At 39.7% G+C, this 24693-nt stretch overlaps 1 protein-coding gene across 1 annotated transcript; it reads right to left on the bottom strand.

Annotated features, from left to right (window-relative positions):
• Positions 1-15484: 15484 nt before the first annotated feature.
• Positions 15485-16266, bottom strand: LOC115988386 (signaling peptide TAXIMIN 1-like). The gene is made up of 2 exons (XM_031111928.1): positions 16000-16266; positions 15485-15774 (listed from the first exon to the last, which is right to left on the bottom strand). The coding sequence occupies exons 1-2, from the start codon at positions 16116-16118 to the stop codon at positions 15651-15653; spliced, it is 243 nt and encodes an 80-aa protein (XP_030967788.1). The 5' UTR covers positions 16119-16266; the 3' UTR covers positions 15485-15650.
• Between the last annotated feature and the right edge of the window lie 8427 nt (positions 16267-24693).

Here is a 24693-nt window from a genome sequence, read left to right as displayed (position 1 = left end):
AGTCATCCTTCTCACAAAGGCACTTGAAGAAAAGGACGTCAAAATTGCAACCCTAATGAACAAGCTGGAGGTACAAGATTCGGGTGAATCAAGCCTTGGCCCTGAGCAGCCACCTGGCTTTACCTTCAAAGGAGAAAACGTCAAGGGTGATAAAGGAAAAGGAGGTGAAGGCACTTCTCAACACGGACATTCCACCTCAATGGCCTCAATATCTGTCCAACAACTACAGGATATGATTACAAACACCATTCGAGCATAATATGGAGGTTCTTCCACAAGTTCTCTCATATATTCCAAACCCTATACAAAGCGCATTGATAACATGAGAATGCCAAATGGGTATCAACCTCCCAAGTTCTTGCAATTTGATGGCAAAGGAAACCCTAAGCAACACATTGCTCACTTTGTAGAAACTTGCGAGAACGCAGGGACTCAAGGAGGCCTCTTTGTAAAGCAGTTTGTCCGTTCCCTAAAGGGGAATGCCTTTGATTGGTATACAGACTTAGAGCCCGAGTCAATCGATAGCTGGGAACAACTTGAAAGGGAGTTTCTCAACCGATTCTACAGCACACGACGTACGGTAAGCATGATGGAGCTTACCAATACTAAACAGTGGAAGGATGAACCCGTCGTTGATTATATCAATCGGTGGCGTTCTTTGAGTCTAGACTGCAAGGATAGACTTACTGAAATATCTGCCATAGAGATGTGCATCCAAGGCATGCATTGGGGACTTCTTTACATCCTTCAAGGAGTAAAGCCCCGAACATTTGAAGAGTTGGCAACTCGGGCGCACGACATGGAATTAAGTATTTCCAGCCATGGAAATACGAAACCTCCCGTACCTGAGGAAAGGAAAGAAAGACGGGAAATAAGGAAAAATGACAGGAATGCGAAAAGTAATATCAAAGATTCAATGAATGTCGATCCTGCCCCAGTCAAAATTTCAACAAAAAATGTGAAGGCCAATGAAAAGAGGCCCGAAGGAGGTCAACAACGTGAAACGCGTCGCTCATCACTTAAGGAATGGGAACAAAAGGTCTATCCTTTCCTAGACGCCGATATGCCTGAAATGCTAGAACAACTGCTCAAGTTGAAATTAATTGAATTGCCAGAATGCAAACGACCGGAAGAGATGAGAAAAGTTGATGACCCGAACTATTGTAAGTATCATCGCATCATAAGTCATCCAATCCAAAAATGCTTTGTTCTTAAAGAACTCATCATGAAGCTAGCCAAGGAAAGGAAAATCGACTTGGATTTTAATGATGTCGCTCAGTCAAACCCGGTCACATTTTCTTGTGGGTTACCTAGTTCCCTGTCTCCAAATACTAAGCAAGGGGCAAATACCACGCTCATCCATTTTGGTTCTCTAGAACCGGTTCAAATTCAGCTCTCACAAAAAGCACCTGATTATAATTCAGATGATGATAAAAGGTCAACGATGGATGAGGAAGAAGGCTGGACGATAGTTACTCGCAAGAGATGGAAGAAGAAACGAGCATTCCCTCTTCATTTGATCACCCGAGAGTCCAAAAGAGCACAAAACCAGATTCAGCCTTGGTCAAAAAGAATGAGTGATAAGAGGCAAGGGAGACTAGGAACAAAAGTGTATGAAGATTCAGCACAAATCCAAAAATCTCGAAAGCTCATCACATTGGAAGAATTCTTCCCCAGGAAATTCTTTCAAAATGACTCAGCCGAGGCCGTCCACACAATTTCTCGTTGCGAAATCCAGGACGAAAAGGAGGACGTTGACCATGATGATCCAAAAGAGACCTTGTCATCTTTGGAGAAATTCCAATCTCAGGTCGATGAAGTTGAACCCTTGCAATCCCCCACATCACCAAAAGAAGTGCTCACCCGAGCTCTTGAGGAGCCAGAGATATACGCCCCTCATACCAATACGCTTCAACAAACACAGGGATGTTATGCATGCTCTCCAGACTTGACTTTCACTGATGAGGATCTATTGTTAGGCTCTAAGCCCCACAATCGCCCACTCTATGTCTCTGGTTATGCTCGTGAACAAAGGATCGAGCGTATCCTTGTTGATGGAGGTTCAACCGTTAACATACTTCCAAAAATGACCATGAAACGACTAGGTTTTACTATGGAAGAATTATCACACAGTCGTTTGGTCATCCAAGGTTTTAATCAAGGAGGACAACGTGCAATCGGCCTGATCCACCTAGAATTATCCATTGGAGAATTGAAAAGCAACGTCTTGTTCCACGTCATTGACGCTAAGACGACCTACAACATGTTGTTAGGACGTCCTTGGATCCATGAAAATGGAATAGTGCCATCAACCTTGCATCAATGCTTCAAGTTCTTTCAAAATGGAATAAAAAAGGTCGATGCCGATTTAAAGCCTTTTGCAGAAACCGAAACTCATTTTGCTGATGCAAAATTTTATGCAAAAGAAGACATTTCTAGCGAGGTTCTTCCAGTTGAGATCCCGTCTATGAAAAGTAAACAGGATGAAAAAGAGCATGTTAAATTCATCGCCAAAAAGGACATTTCTTCCCCAAAGAAAGGCCCAGAACCCTTCCTCCGGTATATACCATTATCACACCGCAAGAATGGACAATCACCATTCGCGGAATGCCTTCAACCTACAAAAGACATGGGAAGACCTGCAAAGCTCACGATGGAGGATGTAGCCATATTGAAAGAAGATCATGTCATGCCTTTAACTTCATCCACAAATCCTTTGCCCTCGAAGCCGTTAAATGGATTCGTGAGGTCTTTGCAAACTCCGATAGAGCATAGTATTCTACCAAGTGGGCGGACAAAAGAATGGTTCGACCCAAAGGCATATAGGCTGTTAGCCAAAGCAGGCTACGATTTCTCAAAACGAGAAGACTTAGGGAAGCTAATTCCAGAAGCCACCGGAGAAAAGATGCATGGCCTTAGCAAAACACAAAGGAAAATGCGGCTTGAAGGGCATGAAATTCATATCCCAAAGACCGGATTAGGTTATACTCCCGAACAACCAGCTCAGATATGGATCAAGAAAAGAAGCGATCCTTCAAGTTCCCAATACATAACGGTGGAGGTCGGCGAAAGTTCAAATCAAAGAAAAGACCATTCTTCACCCCATGTCTCAGTGTTTGATCGCATCGAGGCCTCGTCATCACGAATCACAGTGTTCGATAGGTTAAATACAACTTGTTTAACACCAAATTGGGACACCCTTGCTTGTAAATCAGTCTTTGATCGACTGGGGGCAACGAAAAGGCCTATTGATAGTCATTCTCAAAGTTCAATAAACTTTGACGTTCAAGGGGAGAAGAAAGCCAATGATGAGATTCGCAGTAGCATTCCTTCACGCATGAAACGTAACTTTACCTTGGAGATCAACACTCAAGGATCGCTCAAAGTCAAAAGACGAACGATTGTACATACAAGTCAGTCACCCATCCATGATGAGGAAATTGAAGAGGTGTCATCCTCGTTTCATATTACAATAGAAGAGAGTACACTGTCAGATGCTGAAGCAACCAATGAAGAGGTCGATAAAGCTCCTCCAGCCTTGGAAGATGGAGGACAAGCTACAGTTGATGAACTTAAAGAGATCAATTTAGGAACTGTTGAAGAACCCCGGCAAACTTTCATCAGTGCGCTTCTTACCCCTGAAGAAGAGGAAGGATACCTCAAGCTCCTAGTAGAGTACAAAGATGTGTTCGCTTGGACTTACAAGGAAATGCCTGGGCTCAATCCGAGTATTGCTCTACACCATTTGGCAGTAAAGAAGGGCGTGCGCCCAGCCAAACAAGCTCAAAGACGCTTTCGGCCAGAGCTTATCCCTCAAATAGAAACCGAGGTCAATAAGCTCATTGAAGCAGGCTTCATTCGTGAAGTACAGTACCCGGAATGGATCGCTAACATCGTCCCTGTCAAAAAGAAGAATGGACAAATCCGAGTGTGCGTTGACTTTCGAGATTTAAACAATGCATGTCCCAAGGATGATTTTCCATTACCCATCACTGAGGTCATGGTTGATGCCACTACTGGTCATGAAGCTTTATCTTTCATGGATGGATCTTCGGGTTACAACCAAATTCGAATGAATCCTAAGGATGAGCAGCTTACAGCTTTCCGTACCCCTAAAGGAATTTACTGTTACAAAGTGATGCCCTTTGGACTAAAGAATGCTGGTGCTACTTATCAACGGGCCATGCAGAAGATCTTTGATAATGTACTTCATAAATACGTGGAGTGTTATGTCGATGATTTGGTGGTTAAAACAAAAAGGAGGGAAGACCATCTGGCAGATCTACGATCCGTGCTCACCCGACTGAGAAAGTATCAGCTTAAAATGAACCCCCGCAAATGCGCTTTTGGCGTAACATCTGGAAAATTTCTTGGTTTCATTGTGAGGCACCGCGGTATTGAAATTGACCAGTCCAAAATTGAAGCTATCCAGAAAATGCCAGAGCCCAAGAATCTACGAGAACTTAGAGGCTTGCAGGGAAAACTGGCCTACATACGACGATTTATCTCGAATTTGGCCGGTAGATGTCAACCTTTCAATAGATTGATGAAAAAGGATGTGCACTTTGAATGGGATGAGGCTTGTAGCAATGCTTTTGCGCTCATCAAAAGGTACTTGCTTAATCCTCCAGTTTTAGGTGCTCCTATCCCAGGAAAGCCTTTGGTGCTGTATATTGCGGCCCAAGAAAGGTCTCTAGGTGCTCTTATGGCACAGGAAAATAAAGAGGGGAAAGAAAGAGCCCTTTATTATCTAAGTCGAACTCTCAATGGGGCTGAATTAAATTACTCTCCTATCGAAAAGATGTGCCTCGCTCTTTTCTTTGCCATAGACAAACTGGAGCACTACATGCAAGCATATACAGTCCGTTTGATAGCAAAGGCGGATCCGATCAAATATGTCCTCTCCAGGCTAGTGGTTTCGGGTCGTATAGCTCGATGGGCAGTCTTGCTACAACAATATGACCTTGCATACATTCCACAAAAAGCTGTCAAAGGACAAGCATTGGCAGATTTCTTAGCTGATCATCCAGTTCCATCTGATTGGGAGTTCTCTGATGATTTCCCGGATGAAGATGTGTTTTACATTGAAGAAATGCCACCATGGATTATGTTTTTCGATGGGGCTGCACGTCGAGAAGGAGCGGGGGCAGGTGTTGTGTTTGTTTCTCCACAAAGGCAAATACTTCTGTACTCGTTCTCATTAAGCGAACTTTGCTCTAACAATGTAGCTGAATATCAAGCATTGATTATTGGTCTACAAATGGCCATTGAGATGGGCATAGCGCAGCTTGAGATCTTTGGGGATTCCAAATTAATTATCAACCAAATCTTGGAGCAATATGACGTTAAGAAAGAAGACCTCATCCCCTTTTGCAAATATGCGAAGAAATTGCTAGCAAATTTTGAGGCCACCACATTGGAGCATATACCAAGGAAGGAGAATAGACAGGCCGATGCTTTAGCTAATTTGGCTACTGCCTTAGCATTATCCCAAGAAGAGACAACCAAAGTCGCTATTTCCCAAAGGTGGGTGGTACCTCTCGTAGTTGAAGAAGAAGAGGAAGAGCAAGCCAACATCATTTCTGTATGCCTTGTCGAAAAAGAAGATTGGCGACAAGTGATCATTGAATACCTTCAACATGGAAGACTCCCGGATGATAAACGCCACAGGACTGAAATTCGGCGGAGGGCTGCTCGATTCATTTACTATAAAGACACTCTCTTCCGCCGTTCATTTGATGGATTGTTTCTCCGTTGCTTAGGAGAGGAGGAGGCTAAACAAGCCTTAGAGGAGGCTCATTCTGGCATATGCGGCGCACATCAGTCAGGTCCTAAGTTACACTATAGGATCAAACGAATGGGTTACTATTGGCCTACGATGGTACAAGATTCTATGGAGTGCGCTAAGAAGTGCGAAGCTTGTCAATATCACGCGAACTTCATCCATCAGCCGCCAGAACCTCTACACCCAACTGTAGCTTCTTGGCCTTTTGATGCATGGGGTCTTGATGCAATAGGGCCATTACCAAAGTCATCCGGTGGCCACTTGTACATCTTGGCCGCAACTGACTACTTCTCAAAATGGGCGGAGGCTGTACCCCTTAGGGAAGTGAAGAAAGAAACGGTGGTCAATTTCATTCGAACTCATTTGATCTATCGGTATGGTGTCCCTCGGTATATCATAACTGATAATGGCAAACCATTCTACAATAGGCTGATGACAGAGCTATGCGAGAAGTTTGAATTTAAACAATACAACTCCTCCATGTACAATGCCCCGGCAAATGGACTAGCTGAAGCGTTTAACAAAACACTTGGCAGTTTGTTGAAAAAAGTGGTATCCAAGACAAAGCGAGACTGGCATGAAAGAATCGGAGAAGCATTATGGGCATATCGAACAACATTTCGAACGCCTACTCAAGCAACGCCCTATTCTCTTGTCTACGGAGTTGAAGCCGTCCTTCCGTTAGAACGCCAAATCCCATCATTACGGATTGCCATTCAAGAAGGATTGACTGGAGAAGAAAATGCCAAGCTCAGGTTGCAAGAATTAGAGGCGCTTGATGAAAAAAGGCTCGAGGCCCAACAACGCCTTGAATGCTACTAAGCTCGTCTTTCAAGTGCATTCAATAAAAGAGTCAAGCCACGATCATTCCAAGTTGGTGACTTAGTCCTCACCGTTCGAAGACCTATCATCACAACTCATCGTACAGGCAATAAGTTCACTTCAAAATGGGATGGACCTTATGTTGTGCAAGAAGTCTACACCAATGGAGCTTACAAGTTGATTGATAATGATGGTGTAAGGATCGGCCCCATCAATGGGAAGTTCCTCAAACGCTTCTATGCTTGAAAATCAAGGATTGCTCCTCGGTAAGAGCTTAAACTACCCACTGTAGCGCTGCAAGAGTACATGATGTCTTCCCATTACCCTTCAAAGCGTACCAATAAGGAGAAATTAATCCCACTCCATGTCAACAATTGCGAGTGTGGCGTAGCGGTTGGACGCCCATGTCACCCTTGAGGCCATCTCGGGTTCGATCAGTGGTGATACCCACTATTACACACTGCGCCCCCTTTTTTGCAAAAACACATAAGAAAAACAAACAAAATAAAATTAAAAAATCAAAAACAAAAATCATTTGAACTACGTGATGACTTGATCCCTCTCCGGGGTACGTAGGCAACTTAGTATCTTTTGCTGAGTTCAGTCACGCACTAAAAAAAAAAGAAAGAAAGAAAGAAAAAAAAAGATCATAAAAAAAAAAATCTGTTGAACTACGTGATGACTTGATCCCTCTCCGGGGTACGTAGGCAGCTTAGTACTTGTCACTAAGTTCAGTCACATGAAAAGAAGAAGGATCGCCAGTCAAACTTGAGGAGTTTTCCAAGAGTCATCAAGGCGCTTTTAAGGTCCTTTCGGTTGGTAAGGCATTGCTCAATAGGATGATCAAAGATCGACGCAGTAGAAAATGAAGACTGAAATGAGGTCTTCATGGCGTTGTTCATTTTCTGTGGCCATCCTCCTACATCTCTGAAGAATACTTTGTATCATTTATCTTCTGGGGGCATCTCCTTGTACCTTCCATCTCTAGGCTGCATCGTCTCTTTTCTAGGTTGTGCCACTTCATAACTCTGAAATTAGAACCACATCATCTCCCTTCTGAGTGGTGTTGTTTCACATCATGTCTCTGAAATCTGAATGACGTCAATTTCTTCCGAAATGATGGTAGATTATATATCCAAAGTCGGTATGGCATCATCTCCCTTCTGAGTGGTGCAGCTTCATATCATGTCTCCAAAAGTTGGACAATGTCACCTTCCTCCGGCATCTGAAGTTGGTATTGCATTTTCTCTCCTCCAAGGGCATGTCCATGCAATGTCAAAGTCTTGGCGGCATTCTTCTTGAAGCTTCAAAGTTTTGGCATCTCCTTGCATTTTCAACATCTTGTTGGCATCTCTGAAATCTTGAGGTCTAGCTACAGTGCTATACGCCCTTGATGTCCGAGTGATGTTGTCTCTGAAAATTGCTTTATATGAATGTTGGCACAGTTTCGGCGAATAAAGTGTTGACATAACTTCAATGGCAATGTGGAGTGTTGACATGGCTTCATGAATATTGGCACGACTTCGGCAAAAATAAAGTGTTGACGTGGCTTCATGGCTTTAGCAAAAATGGAGTGTTGACATGACTTCATGGCCTCGGCGCAAATGGAGTGTTGACATGACTTCATGGCCTCGGCGCAAATGGAGTGTTGACGTGGCTTTATGGCTTTGGCACAAATGAAGTGTTGTCGTGGTTTCATGGCAAAAATGAACGTTGGCACGGCTTCAGCGAAAATGGAGTGTTGACATGACTTCATGGCCTCGGCGCAAATAAAGTGTTGACGTAGCTTCATGGCATGGATGAATGTTGACACAACTTCAGTGCAAATGATGGTATGACTTCAATACAAGTGCAGGCACGAATGAAATGTTGACATTGCTCCATGACAAAGTTGAATGTTGGCACAGCTTCAATACAAGGACAGATACTAGCATGGCTTCATGGTAAAAACTCTTGATACGGCTACGTTGCAAAGACTCTTGAAATGGCTACGTTGAAAAGATAAGTATTGGTGCAGCTCAATTGCCAAGGAAAGCATGCTACATAACAAAAACAAGCAACAACAAAGAACTTATCAGAAGAAAATCTCATGGCACGTCTAAAAAAAAAAAAAATGTTTGCTTCAATTTCAGTCACTAGCCTGTCAAAAAAAAAAAAAAAAATTGTTAGTACAAACAAAGCAAAAAAAAAAATATATATATATATATATATATATTTCTCTACATAATCTATACTACCCACTGCAAGCTGCTTGTACAATTTAATGAATACCCGGGTGGCTTTATATAGAGAATTTCTGAGGTAACAGACAAAAAAAAAAAAAAAAAAAGAGGAAAAATGCTGCCACCAAAATGTTTAAAGTCAGCCTTTGCAACCCGAATGCACTGAAAATCAAAGAAATCTGCACCGAATGTTGAAATGCAAGATAACATACAGCATACGGTAACTCATCAACTACCTCAAGACTCACAAGTCAAAATACAGGCGCCGCCTTGTCAGAGCCGCCTGCAAAAAAGAACGGAAAAGTCATCATAGACAAATTGTCACCCACGGCCTTCTCTTCCAAATTTGTGAAAATCCAAAGATCATTTCACAAAACTGACCCCATTTTTCTGAAAATCTCCCAATTATGGGTGGACGAACAATCAAAGTCGTAGCCTTCGCATCCTTGCCATCTTTTTTTCTATAAATAAACAAAGCTGATTCTTCGCCAATCTTCGAATCTTTAAAAAAGAGCGTCATGATAGCTGTGTACAAAAAAGAAAAAAAAAAATTATTATTATTATTATCAAATAATAGAAAATGAATAAATAAATTTAAAAAAAAAGAAAAAAAAAGAAAAGAAAAGAAGGGCGTGCATGGTTTCACCATACAGAATATTACGTATTCTTTTTAGAGGTTATGTTTGCACAAGTTAGTGCATGCCTGAGTGGCTTTATATAGGGATCCACAGAAGCTTCTTCCTTTATGGAGCCAACTGCCACCAACTCCTTGAGATCAGCAGAGACACTCAGTAGTTACTCTGCAACCACTCCCTGCCTGGATTGTCAAGCGTTGTCAGAACGGCAAGCACCAATGTAGACCAAAGTGGCAACCAATTCAACAATGTCTGCGGTCTTCCACTCTAAATTTCTACAATTTCTGACAAGGTTTCACAAAAAATCAACCCACAGAAATCTTCTAAGGACTTTGATGAACAAAACCCAGGAAGATCTTCAGCAACGGAGCCACCATGCACCGCCACGAGCGGCCACAAACTCCCAAACGTTTCGCGAAGTTTTTCGTTCGAATCTGCACAAATCTGAGAAAATCTTCACAAAACAGGTGCCACCACTAGATTCATCGGCCCATGATCTACAAAACCCAAAAATTTCAAGCCCAGAAACGGCCGCATCCGCCTCCATGCGCCGCCACAAACTCACGACGACCCGCGGCCTAATCCTTCAAATCTGTGCAAATCTGTCCATAATTTTGGAAATCTGACTGAACCATGGTCTTTTACGGCTTTAGATCAACAAAGCCCAAAAATTTCAGGCCCAAAAGCCCAAGCACGCGCCGCCACTCGCCGCCAGGAGGTCCGGCGAACTTTTCCTTAAGCTCACGCGCTCACACGCGCCGGGAAGTTCCCTCACGCGCGACACGCACGACACGCGCCATACGTGTGAACGCCAGCGCATAGTGACGTCATCCATGACGTCATCTCACACCAGCTGACCCGTTGGTCCGATTCGACCCGGACCGACCCGGATCCGAACCACCTAAAAAAAAAAGAGAGAGAGAAAATGCTTGGACCAAGCAGACTTTTGACTTTGACCAGAAAATCAAAATTTTCAAAACGGACCTGTCCCACTCAATTTTTCGAGTACATTCCGATTTTGGGACCCGTTTCTTCATTCGAAGCTCAGAAATTGTGCAAACGTCCAATTTCCAAAAAAATTGACTTTTGTGCAGATGTTGACCAAATGTCAAAATTTTTTAGATGGACCTATTTTGCTCAATTTTTCGAGTACATTCCAATTTTGGAGTCCGTTTCATCATGTGAGACTCGAAAAACTGTACAAATGGATCAAATTCCAAGACAGTTGACTTTGATGTTGAAATCAACCTAAAGTCAAAATTTTCAAGTCACACTTGCCTTCCTCAATTTTTTGTGTACATTCCAAATTTGGGGTCTGTTTCTTCATTTGAGAATCCAAAATTGCTCAAATGGTGTGATTCTACAACTGTTGGCTTTGAAGTGAACTTTGGCCAAGAATCAAGACATTCGAGCAAAATTTGTCCTGTTCGGACCTTCTCAAAGATTCTGATTTTGAAATCCACTTATTTTGGATTTGGTGATCACCAATCAAACCCCCACATCTTTGAAGTATTAACGATGTCCAAAACTTAAACTCCTGAGATCAAAATTTGAGATTCATCCATTTAATTGGGATCTCCTCAGGGTTATTCTCCAGACTTCATCAAAACTTCTTTCTCCAAATATAAATGAACTCTCACAAGTGTGTCAGAACTTGAGGCTACACTGGGTCATTAATTCAACCTAACATTCTCATTCGGTGCCTACCATTCCCACCTACCATTTCCACCTACCGTTCCCATCTACCATTCTCACCAAAAATTCTCAACTACCATTCTCAACTACCTACCTACCATTCTTCATCTCTCTACTATAAATAGGAGGGCCGGGTTCATCAAAAACTCATCCAAAAAAAAACCCTGAATCATGAAATGAAGATTTGCCTCTTTCAGATTTTCAAATCCTCCTTTTCACAACCATTTCTCACTATGATCTTATCATTCTCAACACCTAGCAACCGATTTTGCTTCATAATCGGTTTGAGATCAACCCTCCCATGGTTCGGTCGAAACCCTATTTACAACATCATTGCAGTTTTAAGATCCAAACAAACTTTATTTCTCCACTTAACGACCACCTTTGTCCATAAAATTACTCGTAACAAAGTCTGCATTGCGGTTCCATGTTTCCTTGGACTTGGTTGGCCAGGAAATCCAAGTCCAGCAGAAGCACCCGTTCCTAACCTCAGGGCTCCTGTAGTCTCTTTCCAATTGCTTGGTCTTCCAGCAGGAGCAGTAGTTCGGAACAAGCAGCAACTTGGCTGGTTTCTAGGGCCAGAATCACAAGTTAGCTCCATCTTTCATTTTTCTGTGCTTTTCCAACAAGTGGCAGTAGGTGAAGATGGTAAAAAAGTGTTGGGGTATCCTACAAATTGTTTTCCATCAACACTTAAAACAACCTCCAAGGTGCCAGCTCATCAGAATTCAGCCTTTGGTGCCGGTAAATGGTCATCAAAACCTTATTCCATGTCCCCACTACTATGAGACCTAAAGGTCATCGTTGCTGGTACCTCAAAATTTACTTTCTGAAATTATTCCAACTTAAAATCAGCTTGAAGAATTTCAGAAGGTACTCTTCTGAAATTACTTCAACATAACATCCGTTGGCATGGTCCCATCACACAGGCACATTCGGTTACTTGCTGCCAGACCCCATGCAACACACAGTCAGTCCCATATTCAAAGGTGTACTTCCCATAAACATCTACACCAGAAGGGTCCCAGCATACAGGGCCAGCACCATGGTAGTGTATGCTTTGCCCATTTGCTTTGCTTCATCTCCGTCTTCTTTGTGATCTTCTGAAATAACTTCACCAGAAGTTCTTAAGAACACGAGGCTAGCACCATGACCCTGCATGTTGTACCCAGCCACCATTCTCTCATCTTCCCCATCTTCAACATCTTGTGATCGCCGCCAACGATCCAAAATACTCTCCTGAAAGTACTTTAACTTAATCTCTGCTAAGAAAGCTCCATCACGCAAGTACGTTCAAATACTTGCAGGCCCTTTTTCGGTCTCATCAAAGCCTTTCATATGGGTAGGTCTACTCTTCAGAAATTATCTCATCCTTCTGAAAGCTCCACCACCTTCAACAGCTCCACCACCTTCAACAGCTCCACTACCTTCAACTACTTCACTTAAATAGTCAAGTACCAAAAATCCATTTTTTCGAAACTCATTCCCACACCACACTCTGAAACTGTGTGCGTGAACGAGTCTCGAGGGGGCATTTGTAGAGAGGGAAAATTCCCGACCTATCACAAGCTGACACGTCACATTACCAAGTCCACAAAATACAGCCAATTACAGAACACCATATATTGCTGCTAGGTTTTGCTATCACTATTCAGAAGCCAACAGAAATTTGCCAAGTGTCATGCAAGAGCTAATCACGCATCAGCGCACGTGTAAGCGATGACTCAAGTAGCCTCGCACGTGTAAGCGATGACTCAAGTAGCCTCGCACGTGTAAGCGATGACTCAAGCAATCTCGCACGTGTAAGCGATGACTTAAGCGGACCAATCAAGCTGTGACATGTGTCACCAATCAAGCTCTGCCACGTGTCACTCACCCACCCCAAAACTCCTATAAATAGAAGCCTTCCTGAGACATTTAGAGGACCAGAATTCAGAAGTGAAAAAGCTCTGTGAAGATCAAGCCTCAAAGCCTTCAAGAACTTCAAGAACTTCAACCCCAAAATCGAAGAACATTCGAAGCAGAATAGTCCAGATCATCTGCCTAGATCCTAAAGTTCACGGGAATCAAGCCAAAAGTGTCTGAAAACATCAACAACTCACAAATCATTGAAGCTCAACGGATTCAAGCCTCTAAAGCTCCGAAGAACTTCCACCACAAACCTTCGAAGACGAAGAACGCACGAAGAACACGAAGAACGCGAAGAACAAAGGATTTCTAAACAAGCTCATAGCCAGAGATTCATTGTAATTCCGTTTCAGTAATCTTCGATCCATCCATCAACCAAATTGAAGGATATTTTGTGTTTAAGTCAAATCCACATTACCATAAATCTAATCAATAAGTTTTGCAAGGAGATCGAATCAGAGGATCACTCTTTTATAATTTCAGAGAATTGTACCACACAATCATAAATACAAATTCGCATTTGTGAAACTATTTTACTTGTTTGATTTATTTCAAACTAGAAATTTAGTCGCTTACAATTACTTTTATTGAGATTGCAAGATCAATAAGTTAGTCATACATCTAAATTCATGTTCTATGGATTTGGGCCATGACATCTCATAATGACAGTTTGACTGATTATATTTTCCCTCTAAATTGAGGATTTTAAATACAGTTGCCACTTATTTTGTTTAAATTAGAAAAATAAGAAAAGTGAAAATGAAAGAAACATTATTGATACTATAAAATGTACATATTTGCTTATCTAACTAGAATATTACATGGTTTTGGTTCTAGAAACATTCTAAGATAAAGTTGTTTGGCTTTAGATCCAAATTGTATTCTACAAAGATGAAAATTACATGGACAAATAACTAGTATAAGAACCCTTGATTGAAGTTCAGGGGTTATGTTACAAGGTAGGAAAGGATTAGACACTAACCTTGCCTTGTGAATTTGGTCTTCTAAGCTATGGTGTCCAATGGTCATATCACATCATTCATACAAACAAACATAATTCTTACTATGCATTTTAATATGTCATGAACCATAATAATATGCATCTAATCATAGCATTACCAAGTGTTATATCAAGTCATGTAGAGTGCATTTTTGACATCCTAATAATCTTATATTAGGGTTTATGGTATGGCAATGTTTCAAATGTGTAGATCAGTGCATATATGAAGATAATAAAATGTGCATCTATAATGATCATGAAGTGTCTCGCATGAAATGCCTTTGCTCATGTATCATCTCAAAAAATTCCAGCATGTTTACTTAGTTTTTTTGTTGCATTGAAATTCATTTATCAACAGAATTTTTTTCTTCCATTTGAAACTCATTTCGATAATTCTTTTAGTAGAGAGAGAGAGAAGGTTTGATTAACTTTCCGGTATGCCATTAATATGACATAGAGATTAGGCTTTGTTTCCTCACATGCATTTTAAGAATGTTTGATTAACTGCATTGCATATTTACTTTCCCTACGATTATCATAATGAGTAATGTATTTGTTTTCTATTATTTATTACAGATTTCTCCTTTTATTTATGAATAATGAATGCTTTAAGCTTTACTTTTTGTTTGGTTTTTTTTAATGGGTTATATTGATTATTGTATGATTTGTATCCTAAGAGACAGGTCTTCAAATTGGGCAGGTGTGAAAACCATGATCCAAGGGCGAAGGGTCAAATATGAGTCCTCAAATTGGTTACTCAATTGATAACAGTTTACCCTTTAAATTGAGGCTTTTAAATATTGAGTCCATACTTGATTATTTTTGGATTTTTGTTTTTTAAGAAGAAAACCAAAATAAGTAAGTGATCAATTTAATGACAATGAAGACGGCAAGAAAAAAACCATCACGGCTGGCCTTTGTCGTATGCTAACTAAAAGTCTAAAATGGACTTCTTTAAAACTGTTGGCCAAAATTGACCAGCAAAACAAGACAATTTTAGCGTAAATTTCAAGACTGCTTAGTTAATTAGATTGAACACAATGTGTAGCCCGTCTAAATTTTAAAGAATAGCAATCTTTGTTGACAATATGTCCAATGGAAGCCTATAATGTTCCTATTCAGCTAGTTCACACAATTTGAAGTCTCTGAAGCTCTGTATATAAGGCAATATTTGCCGGGTATTGTGTAGTGTCCAGAAATTACAATCAATATGCTTCCCAAAGACATTACTCGCTAATTTTATCGAGGTTCATATAAATAATTAAATATGAATAAAAAACCTAATTATCTTCTTTTTTGAATTTGACCTAACTTTTGGGTTATACGCTGGTAGATTCAACACGTTATATATATATATATATATCACAAGAAATACTGAAAAAAAGAAAAAAAGAAAAAAAGAAGAACAAATAAAATAGAAAGGGAATAAAGAGAAAAATTATATAGTAATCAAGACGGACCAGGCAAAAAAATTAAAAGAATTACAACGGCCTTTAAATGTCAACTACATGATACCAAAGTGCAAACATGGCCTCAAAAGGGAAACAAACAATGAATCCATATCGGAGCTGCTACTACAAATTTTAACAAGGGATCTTGGATGTGAACCACTTCATCACCAGAATGGGAGCCTTAATCAAGGCCAATGCAAACTCAACCATTATTGTCACGCACAAGCAGCACGGGCATATGCAAGTCAACACCAACCTGCACCCATCACAAAACACAACACAAGGTACTATTCAAATTTCTAGTTTAAGAATAAAAAAAATTAAAAGCCATAAACTTTCTAACGAATTCGAAAGAATTAAGAGACTGACACTTTTTTATATTTCCAACAAAAATGTCTAAAGTTTAACTTTTTTATTTCCAATTTCTAAAACAAAACAGAAAATCGAAAGAAAAAATTAAAGAGTGAGCCTAACCCGATACCCGATGATCCACACAATGATACCCACGAGGGAAATGAGGAGGGAGAGGAAAGCAAAGGGAAGGCCCAACAGGAAGCCCAAAGGCCTGCATTCAAAATCCTCACCGCAGCAGCAACACATATCTTGTTGCTTGGTTGATTCTTCTTTTTCTTCTTTCCTTGTTGCCTTAGGAACTATAGGCTTTTGTTGATCTTTCTTTGTTCATAGTATCAAAGAAGCAGAAAATACGATACTAATATAAAAGTAGTGTGCGGAGTGCACAAGTAGTATAAACTAGAAAGAAGACATGAAGGCTTACGTTGCTGCCGTTCACGCAAAGCCCAAGCCACGATATTCGAAAGAGATGGCTAAACAATTAAACATAAACAACCAATACCAAAAGCCCACGGCCTCTTCCATCTCTGACTAAAACTTCTTTCGTGGCTCACGCAACTCTTTTTCATTTAAGATTTCAAAGGCAAAAAGTCCAATCGTGTCATGCCCTGATATTTGTACAGGTTTATCTGTTTCTTCGTTAATGACAAGGTTTTTTTTCATTCTTTTTTTTAAAGAACACAAACAAGGGCTAATCTAGTTCCGTGCAAATACAAAGACCTTACACTTCTTCTTTTTTTTTTTTTTTTTTTTTTCCTTTTCATTTTTTGAGAAGACAAGGACCTCATACTTGAGTATATTATTTGTGGAAAATTGAGTGACATCATATCAGAATGATAGACTATCCTATAACAATTTTTTTTTACTTTAAAGTAGTCTCTTGTTGTAAATAATAGGCAATAAGAACTCTCATCAAAAGGACTCTCATTAAAAAAAAAAAAAAAAAGAACTCTCATCAAAAGGAATATATATATATATATATATATATATATACTAGTCTACACTACTATTTAAGGGGCTGCACCTGTTTGGACCAGATTTTTTTTTTGTTCCAAAATACCCTTACAGCCTATGTTTAAGTAGAGGCAAAACTTGAGGATAACTTAGTAAAAATATATCTCTAACTCTCACCTAAAACATTTCCTACAAAATAGGATCACTCTCCCATTAATCCATTTCTTCAAAGCAACTATACGTTTGTTGTTATTTTTTTTTTCTTTTAAAAAAAAAATCATCCTCACGTTAACTTCAAATCAATTTTTTTTTTTTTTTAAACATCCTCAAGTTTATCCCAAAAAAAAAACTAAATAGATATATATTACAATTCATTTAAACTGTTTTTAACTTCTTCTTAAAAAATTAAAAAAAAAAAAAAAAAAAAAAAAAAACCCACGTTTCTATCAAAAAAGTTTTCTGTTCCACCTCCACATTTTGTCCCTCACATTAATAGTTAAGTACTAATACAACTTTTTTTAAAAATAAAATAAAACTATTTTTTTCCCCCACCTCTGCTTCGGCAGTTTACGACCCAAAAACTGCCTGATCTCTTATCCTCCATCAAATTGCAAAAAAACCGGATACAATTTCAGTTTACATCCTTCTCTTGCTTCTATTTTTTTTTTTTTTCTTTCATACTGAACAGAAAAATATCTCCATAGCCTTTCAACAAACTCAGTTTTTTGTCCCACCTTCAGATTTTGTCCCTCACATTAATAGTCAAGTACCAATACAGTTTTTTTTAATAAAATAAAACTGTTTTTTTTTCCCACCTCTGCTTCGGCAGTTTACAACCCAAAAACTGCCTGATCTCTTATCCTTCATCAAATTGAAAAAAAAAAAAAAAAAAAAAAAAAACGTATACAGTTTCAATTTACATCATCCTCTTGCTTCTTCTATTTTTTTTTTTTTCTTTCATCTTGAACAAAAAAATATCTCCACAGCCTTTCAACAAACTCAAATTCACTATAGACTTTCAATGCACATTTGTCAATCCATTTCTATCCTCAATCTCCTGAAAGTTACCAAAAAAAAGAAAACACACACACACACGAAGAGGCCAATCTTGCTATGTTACTCAAAGCAGTAACCATTTTCACATTTTGTTAAGAGTGGTGACTGGCGAGGAGGAGGCAACCACCCATAACAGAGTTACAAGGTATTTTTCTCAAATATTTCTTTCTATTAATGTGATTTTCTAATGAGATAATTAAAAATAAAAACGCTCATAGGACTTCAAATTTTTTACAGATTCTTTGTAGAAGGAGCATTACCATCGCTTGAGTTTCAGTTCATCGAACTTTCATACATTGCTTCTACCATTGGTGCCAAAGGCTAGGCGGAGGCCAATGCTGTTCCTCACAATAATGATTAATGGGCAGTGGAAATGGGTGTATAAGTTTTGTGTCTGAGAGATGAGCGTGGATTGATTGAGGGGTGTATAAGTTTTGTTTTATGAGGAATCGCAATTCAATTGCAATCAACAGTTTCATTCTTTGTTTCTATAGAGTTCTAGGACTCCCTCTTATCCCATTGGCAAAGTGATGGGTTTATTTATTTTTTTCTTTGATTCTATGGGTCCGTTTGGATTGAGCTTATTGTTATTGAAACTGAAAACTGAAAACACTATAGCAAAATTATTTTTAAATGTGTGAATAGTATCGTGGGACCCATTTTTTAATATTTTTTAATCCATAAACAGTGCCAAACAGTGTATGAACAGTGCTCAACAATGTGTGAACAGTATTCTTGTCCCCCTAAAGCAGAAACGGTGCAAAAAAAAAAAAAAAAGAAAAAAAAAAAGAAAAAAAAAAAAGAAGGTAAAACGCAACCCACTTTCAGCTACTTTCAGCCCAAAACAAACGCTCGCTATAATTTATGTCTCAAGATGGGTTTATTGATGTGTGGGGATTTTTTTTAATTGCTGTGCCTAAGACGTAATATGTAGGTTGTTCATTTACCTATCAAAATTGTTCGTATTTTGTCTTTATTAAAATTTGTTTATATTTTGTCTATTTACGCTGAGAAATATTGTTTACATTGAGAAATATGCAAGCTAAAAAATCCTATGATCACTTCGTTCAGTTTCCACTCTCTTTTGAAAGCTTTCGTTACTTTTCAAAGATTTTTTTTATTCAATCAAAAAAACAAAAAATCTTTTTTATTTTAATGCTTTGTTCTATACATTTAGACAAAATTTTTAGTTACTTTGCTTTCAAAATTTTGTTTTCCCTTTATTTTGATATTTTGGATTAGATTGATTACTCAAAATCATTTCAATTTCTTAATTCAATGTTTAAGAAGTTGCTATCCTTTGAAGATGGTAAAAATTGGGGAATCGATTTTGTCATTTTTTAATGCGTCTTCTGAATTTTTGATTTGGGGGATTGGAAGATTCAGGGGTGACTACATTTTTAACAATGTCCTAATTTTCTATTTTGAAATATAAGAGAATGATTTTGAAGAAAATCTGTTCAGTCATGCTAAGAGTTTCAAATATGAATTTCTAAAATTTGAAGTGTTTTAAGTTTTAACTCAATGGCTCACTTCTAGTTTTTGTATTAACTTGGTTGTGCAAAATATGAGAATGTTTCAAAGGTTTCCAATTATGAATTTAAATGGTTATCTAAAACCCTGTAGTTTAAAGAAATGTGCAAATGTTGTTATGGCACAAAATAATTTCTATTGTTACTAATATTTCATTGTAGGTGATATTTTTAGTACTATGCCTTAGTTTGTGATACATATTTAGAATTTTTTTTTGGAATTAGTGATAATTTTTCATTTATTCTAATTTGATATTTACACGTTTGTCCAATAATATTATGCATTTCAAATTACTAATACATCTAAGAATGTCATGAGGGATTTAGATAACCATTTAAATTCATACTTGCACATGCTCAGAGGCTATTCTATTTTTTTTGGGTAAAGGTTAATAATTTGCATCCATTATAATTTAAGATTATTACATTTTTCAATCACAAAAAAAAACCTAGAGGTGTGATGAGTATTATGTGTGGTAAGTATTTTGTCCTTAATATAATTTTGCAGGTTTAGGTGATAATTCTCACCTATTTATCTTAAATAAAGATGCATTTTTACTGATTAGTTGAACGGTTGAAGTTTGTGGTCTCTCTGTCACTAGGGAAGTAAGTTATCTACTTCTCTTAGGCTGTAGAAGTTTTGTCCCTTCTTGGAAGGAGAGTTTGTACCGTGTGTTGTATCATTGTCCTCTAGGAGTATCACGCATACTCTTAGAGCTTGTAGGGTTTTTTTTTTTTTCCGAGGGGTTTGGGAAATAGTGTCCATATACTCTCCTTCTGTTTCGTGTGAACCTATTCTCAGTATAGAATGGAGCAACTGACCAGGAGCTGGGAAGACATGTCACTGTCAGATAAGGAGAGACAGGATTTCACACTACCTGAGGATCATCGAAAGGGAGAATTTGTGATTGCGGCTAAATTCTTAACGTCGCGTTTTCTTCAAATGGAAGCGGTAGCAAGAACTTTCAAGCAGATATGGCGTTTCAACAATGGATTTAGAATTCGCAATCAAGGAAACAACACTGTCCTGTTTGTCTTTGATAACCTTGCAGATGTTGATAAGATCCTGAACAGCCAACCTTGGAGTTTTGACAAGCACTTGATTATAATGCAAAGGTACACGAATGATATTCCAGTCAATGAGTTAGCTTTTAACAAAGTCCCTTTTTGGGTACAAGTCCATGATATCCCATGCAGTTTTTTAATGAGAAAGGTGGCAGAGAAGTTGTGTGATACAGTGGGTGAGGTCCAGAAGTCTATTGGAGCAATGGATGACGATGGAGGTAGTTTTTTCAAAGTTCGGGTCCTGGTGGATGTCACTCTTCCGTTGTGCAGAGGAAGGGTTATCTCTCTACCAAATGGAAGAAAGAGCTGGGTAAACTTTAAGTATGAACGATTGCCTAATGTGTGTTACTGGTGTGGGCGGTTGGATCATGACGATAGGGATTGTGAACTCTGGGTTGAAAGTAAGGGAACGCTGACCACTGATCAGCAACAATTTGGCCCGAGTCTAAGAGCACCACCGTACAAGACAGCAGGTAGGGACGTCATATATGTTCTGGGGTATTTTGAGGGAAGAGCTAGGCGTCCTCAAGGCAGAACGGTGGTGGCTGGACCAGTGGATGTGGCGCCGGACATGGAAGTGGAGGGGACAGGTGGAGTAATTACTGCTGAAACTGTTGCATGCCATGAGTCACCCATTAATTCAGGAGAGGCGTCAGTTACGGAAGGTATTCCAGCAAATCCAAACGTGATTGATGCTGAAATAAATGTATCCAATTCAGCAAAATCCGTTGAGGAGCAGTGTACGTTGAGCAACGTAAATCTTGGCATTAATCTTGGAGACTCAAATTCAATGCCCAAGATAATAGGGTCAGCCTCCACTAGCAGGGTGTCGAAGTTAATGAAGAAAAACCTAGTTGACTATAATTTGGACAATCCCGCACATAACTCTGCCATTAATGAGCCTTTGATCCAAGCCGTTGATGGGGAAGTGTCACAATCTGCCAATCTTAGAACGTGGAAAAGGTTCATGCGCCTTCCTAAACCTAATGAGGCAGAGACTAAAGTGGAACGGGGAACAAAGAGGAAATCAAGTCCAGAATTTTCAAGTCTACACGATGTACCTAATAAATGCATGCAGGTTATTCGTGTTGATCAGAATACTTCTAATGTATTGGTGGAGGCTGTGGAGCAGCCCCGCCAGGAGCCATGAGTCTACTAGTGTGGAACTGTCGCGGGCTTGGGAACCTAGTGATAGAGAAAGAGCTTGGTGAGATTTCCCGGGCAAAAGATCCCTCTGTCATGTTCATTGTCGAAACATGGGCAGATGAAGTAAGGCTAAAATCAATAAAACATAGGTTACAATTCGATCACATGTTTATGGTCCCTCGGATTCATAGAGGTGGGGGACTCATGCTATATTGGAAGGATTCTATCAAGCTGAATGTGGAAACTTCATCAAAAAACCATATTGATTGTATCATAGGGAAGGGAAGTGAAGATGCGTGGCGGTTTACAGGATTTTATGGCGAGCCTATTACCCATAGAAGATTTGAGTCTTGGGAGTTACTGAGACATTTGAATAGGCAATTTGGCTTACCTTGGCTGTGTAGTGGGGACTTTAATGAGATTTTGAGAGGATCGGAGAAGATGGGAGGGAGTACTAGAAGCCACACACAAATGCAACTTTTTAGAGACACAATTTGACTTGTAGCACCTCGGATCATTCACCCTTGTGGATCTTACCCGAAAATCTGGTGGTGACTAATTCAGAGAAGCCATTCCGGTTTGAAGAGATGTGGCTGGCGGAGAAAGGGTGTACAAATACTGTTAAGGCCAAATGGGGGAAGTGCAGAAACAACACCAATAATCCATCGGGCATTGTCGGAAAAATTGAGAATTGTGGTAAAGCTTTAACAAAGTGGAGCCGCAATTGCTTTGGTAGTGTCCGAAAAGAGTTGAAGCATAAACAAAAATTATTGGCTCAAGCAGAACTGGAAGCTCTTACTACGGGAGTGAATTTTAGAGCAAGAATGCTCAAAACCGAGGTCAATGATCTTCTTAACAAGGAAACAAGGATGTGGTTCCAGCGGTCCAGATCTCTTTGGGCTGTACATGGAGATAAAAATTCGAAATACTTTCACCGGAGGGCATCCCAAAGGTTGAGGAAGAACCGGATTGATGGGATCAAGGATTCACAAGGCAGGTGGTGCTCGGATCCAAGTGAGGTGGCTGCGGCTATTCTAGAGTTTTATAGTAACCTATTCTCCTCTCCCCATACTTGCCAACCAGAAGTGGTTTTGGATTCAATTCAGTGCATTGTGTCTACTGATATGAATAGGCAGCTCTTGGAGGAATTCTCAGAAAATGAAGTTCATATGGCTCTCAATCAAATGACCCCTATGAAAGCTCCGGGTCCAGATGGAATGCCCCCCATTTTCTATCAGCACTACTGGGATTTGATGGGTAAGGAAATCACTCATTTTGTGCTTTCTTTTTTAAATTCTGCCTCCCTTCCAGAACACTTAAACCACACTTTTATCACTTTAATCCCGAAGGTAAAAAATCCTGAGTTGGTATCTGAATTTCGCCCTATAAGCCTATGCAATGTTTTGTATAAAATATTCTCCAAGGTTTTGGCAAACCGTTTGAAAAAAATCCTTCCTCATATTATCACTGATAACCAAAGTGCCTTTACAAAAAACCGGTTGATTACAGACAATATCCTTGTAGCTTTTGAGTCCCTTCATAGTATGCAGAATCATAATTCTACAAGGGGGGGTTACATGGCTCTTAAGCTTGATATGAGTAAGGTGTATGATCGGGTGGAGTGGGTTTCTTTCGAAGCTATTATGAGGAAATTAGGGTTTCATGAGAATTGGATTTCACTTATGATGCTTTGTATCTCAACTATATCGTATTCCATCCTTATTAATGGTGCACCAACGGGTTTGATTAGACCAACAAGGGGAATAAGGCAAGGAAACCCCCTCTCCCCGTTCTTGTTCTTACTATGTACCGAAGGGCTCCATGGCTTAATCTCTCAAGCATCCTCGAGAGGAGACATTCATGGTTTCTCTCTTGGTAGGAGGTGTCCCTCACTAACCCATCTACTTTTTGCAGATGATAGCCTCTTGAAAGTTCAAAAACGTGTAAAAACACATTTGAACGTTTAGACCCCCAAATTACAACTTAACCAATTCAAGCAATATGTCAAACAACTAGTGTGCGGAAACTTAACATATGCAATAATATGAAATTGGTTAAAAACTATCTAAGCCATAACAAAATAAAATCTACAGCAGATTATAAAAAGGCAAAGATAGAGAGGAAGGAAGATGCAAACACAAAGACAACACGCGATGTGTTATCGAAGAGGAAACCGAAGCCCTCGGCGTAAAACCTCTCCGCCGCCCTCCAAGTGGTAAACAATCCACTAGAAAATACAGTTGGGATATAAGGACAGCAATAGACCCTCCAAGCCTAATCTACCCAGTGCACCTAAGCTCTCCAAGCTTCTTGCTCCAACGAGGTTGCACCGAACCTTTTTCTTTTCTAGCTTCCCGGATTCCGCTACTAGACCGTAGCATCAACCAATGAAGATTGGTTCCTTCCTAACTGCTTCCCAGAAATCCAAACAACTGTCTCACAGTGATGATGATGATGACAACCAGGTTTGGTATAATGTCTCTCAAGGATTTGACAATGGAGAGGAAGAGAGTTGAGGAATTTGAAGAGACTCTAAGGTATAGATTGTGGGTGAATCAATCTTGTTTTTCTTTAGGGTTTCTCTCTCAAAATTCTCTCTGGAAGCTCTCTCTCAATCGTGGGTAAAAGGGGTATTTATACTGGAGTGGGAGAGGAATGTGAAACGTCAGGTTTTACAAAAACAGGGGTGGCTCGCGGCTTGACCAAGTCGCGAGATCCAGTCGCGAGTTAACCGTATGGCCAGTTGTCCTGTTTTGTCCTGTAGTATTCCAGCTAGCATGACTGTTCATCTTCCAGCATGCTTGGCACGTGTGCTGCGTCTGGCGGCTTGCAGCCGCGAGTCACCCGCGAGTCCCAGCCGCGAGTCTCTGTTTTCTTGCACACTCTTGAGCAATCTTCACTCTATCTCACTCACTACCCTTACATCAAACCCACCTAAATACAGGGTTACTAAATGCTGAATTACAAGCAAATTTGGCATGGAATAAAGTCAATTAGATGGTTGAATAAATTCAACCTTACAATCTCCCCCTTTGGCTATTCCGTGAGAAAACCCTAAAACAGACTTT

The sequence above is a fragment of the Quercus lobata genome, chromosome 5 (genome assembly GCF_001633185.2).
Source record: "Quercus lobata isolate SW786 chromosome 5, ValleyOak3.0 Primary Assembly, whole genome shotgun sequence".
Classification (NCBI taxonomy): Eukaryota; Viridiplantae; Streptophyta; class Magnoliopsida; order Fagales; family Fagaceae; genus Quercus; species Quercus lobata.
The sequence above is the reverse complement of the archived record's forward strand: the minus strand, read 5'-3'. Positions and strand labels throughout refer to the sequence as shown.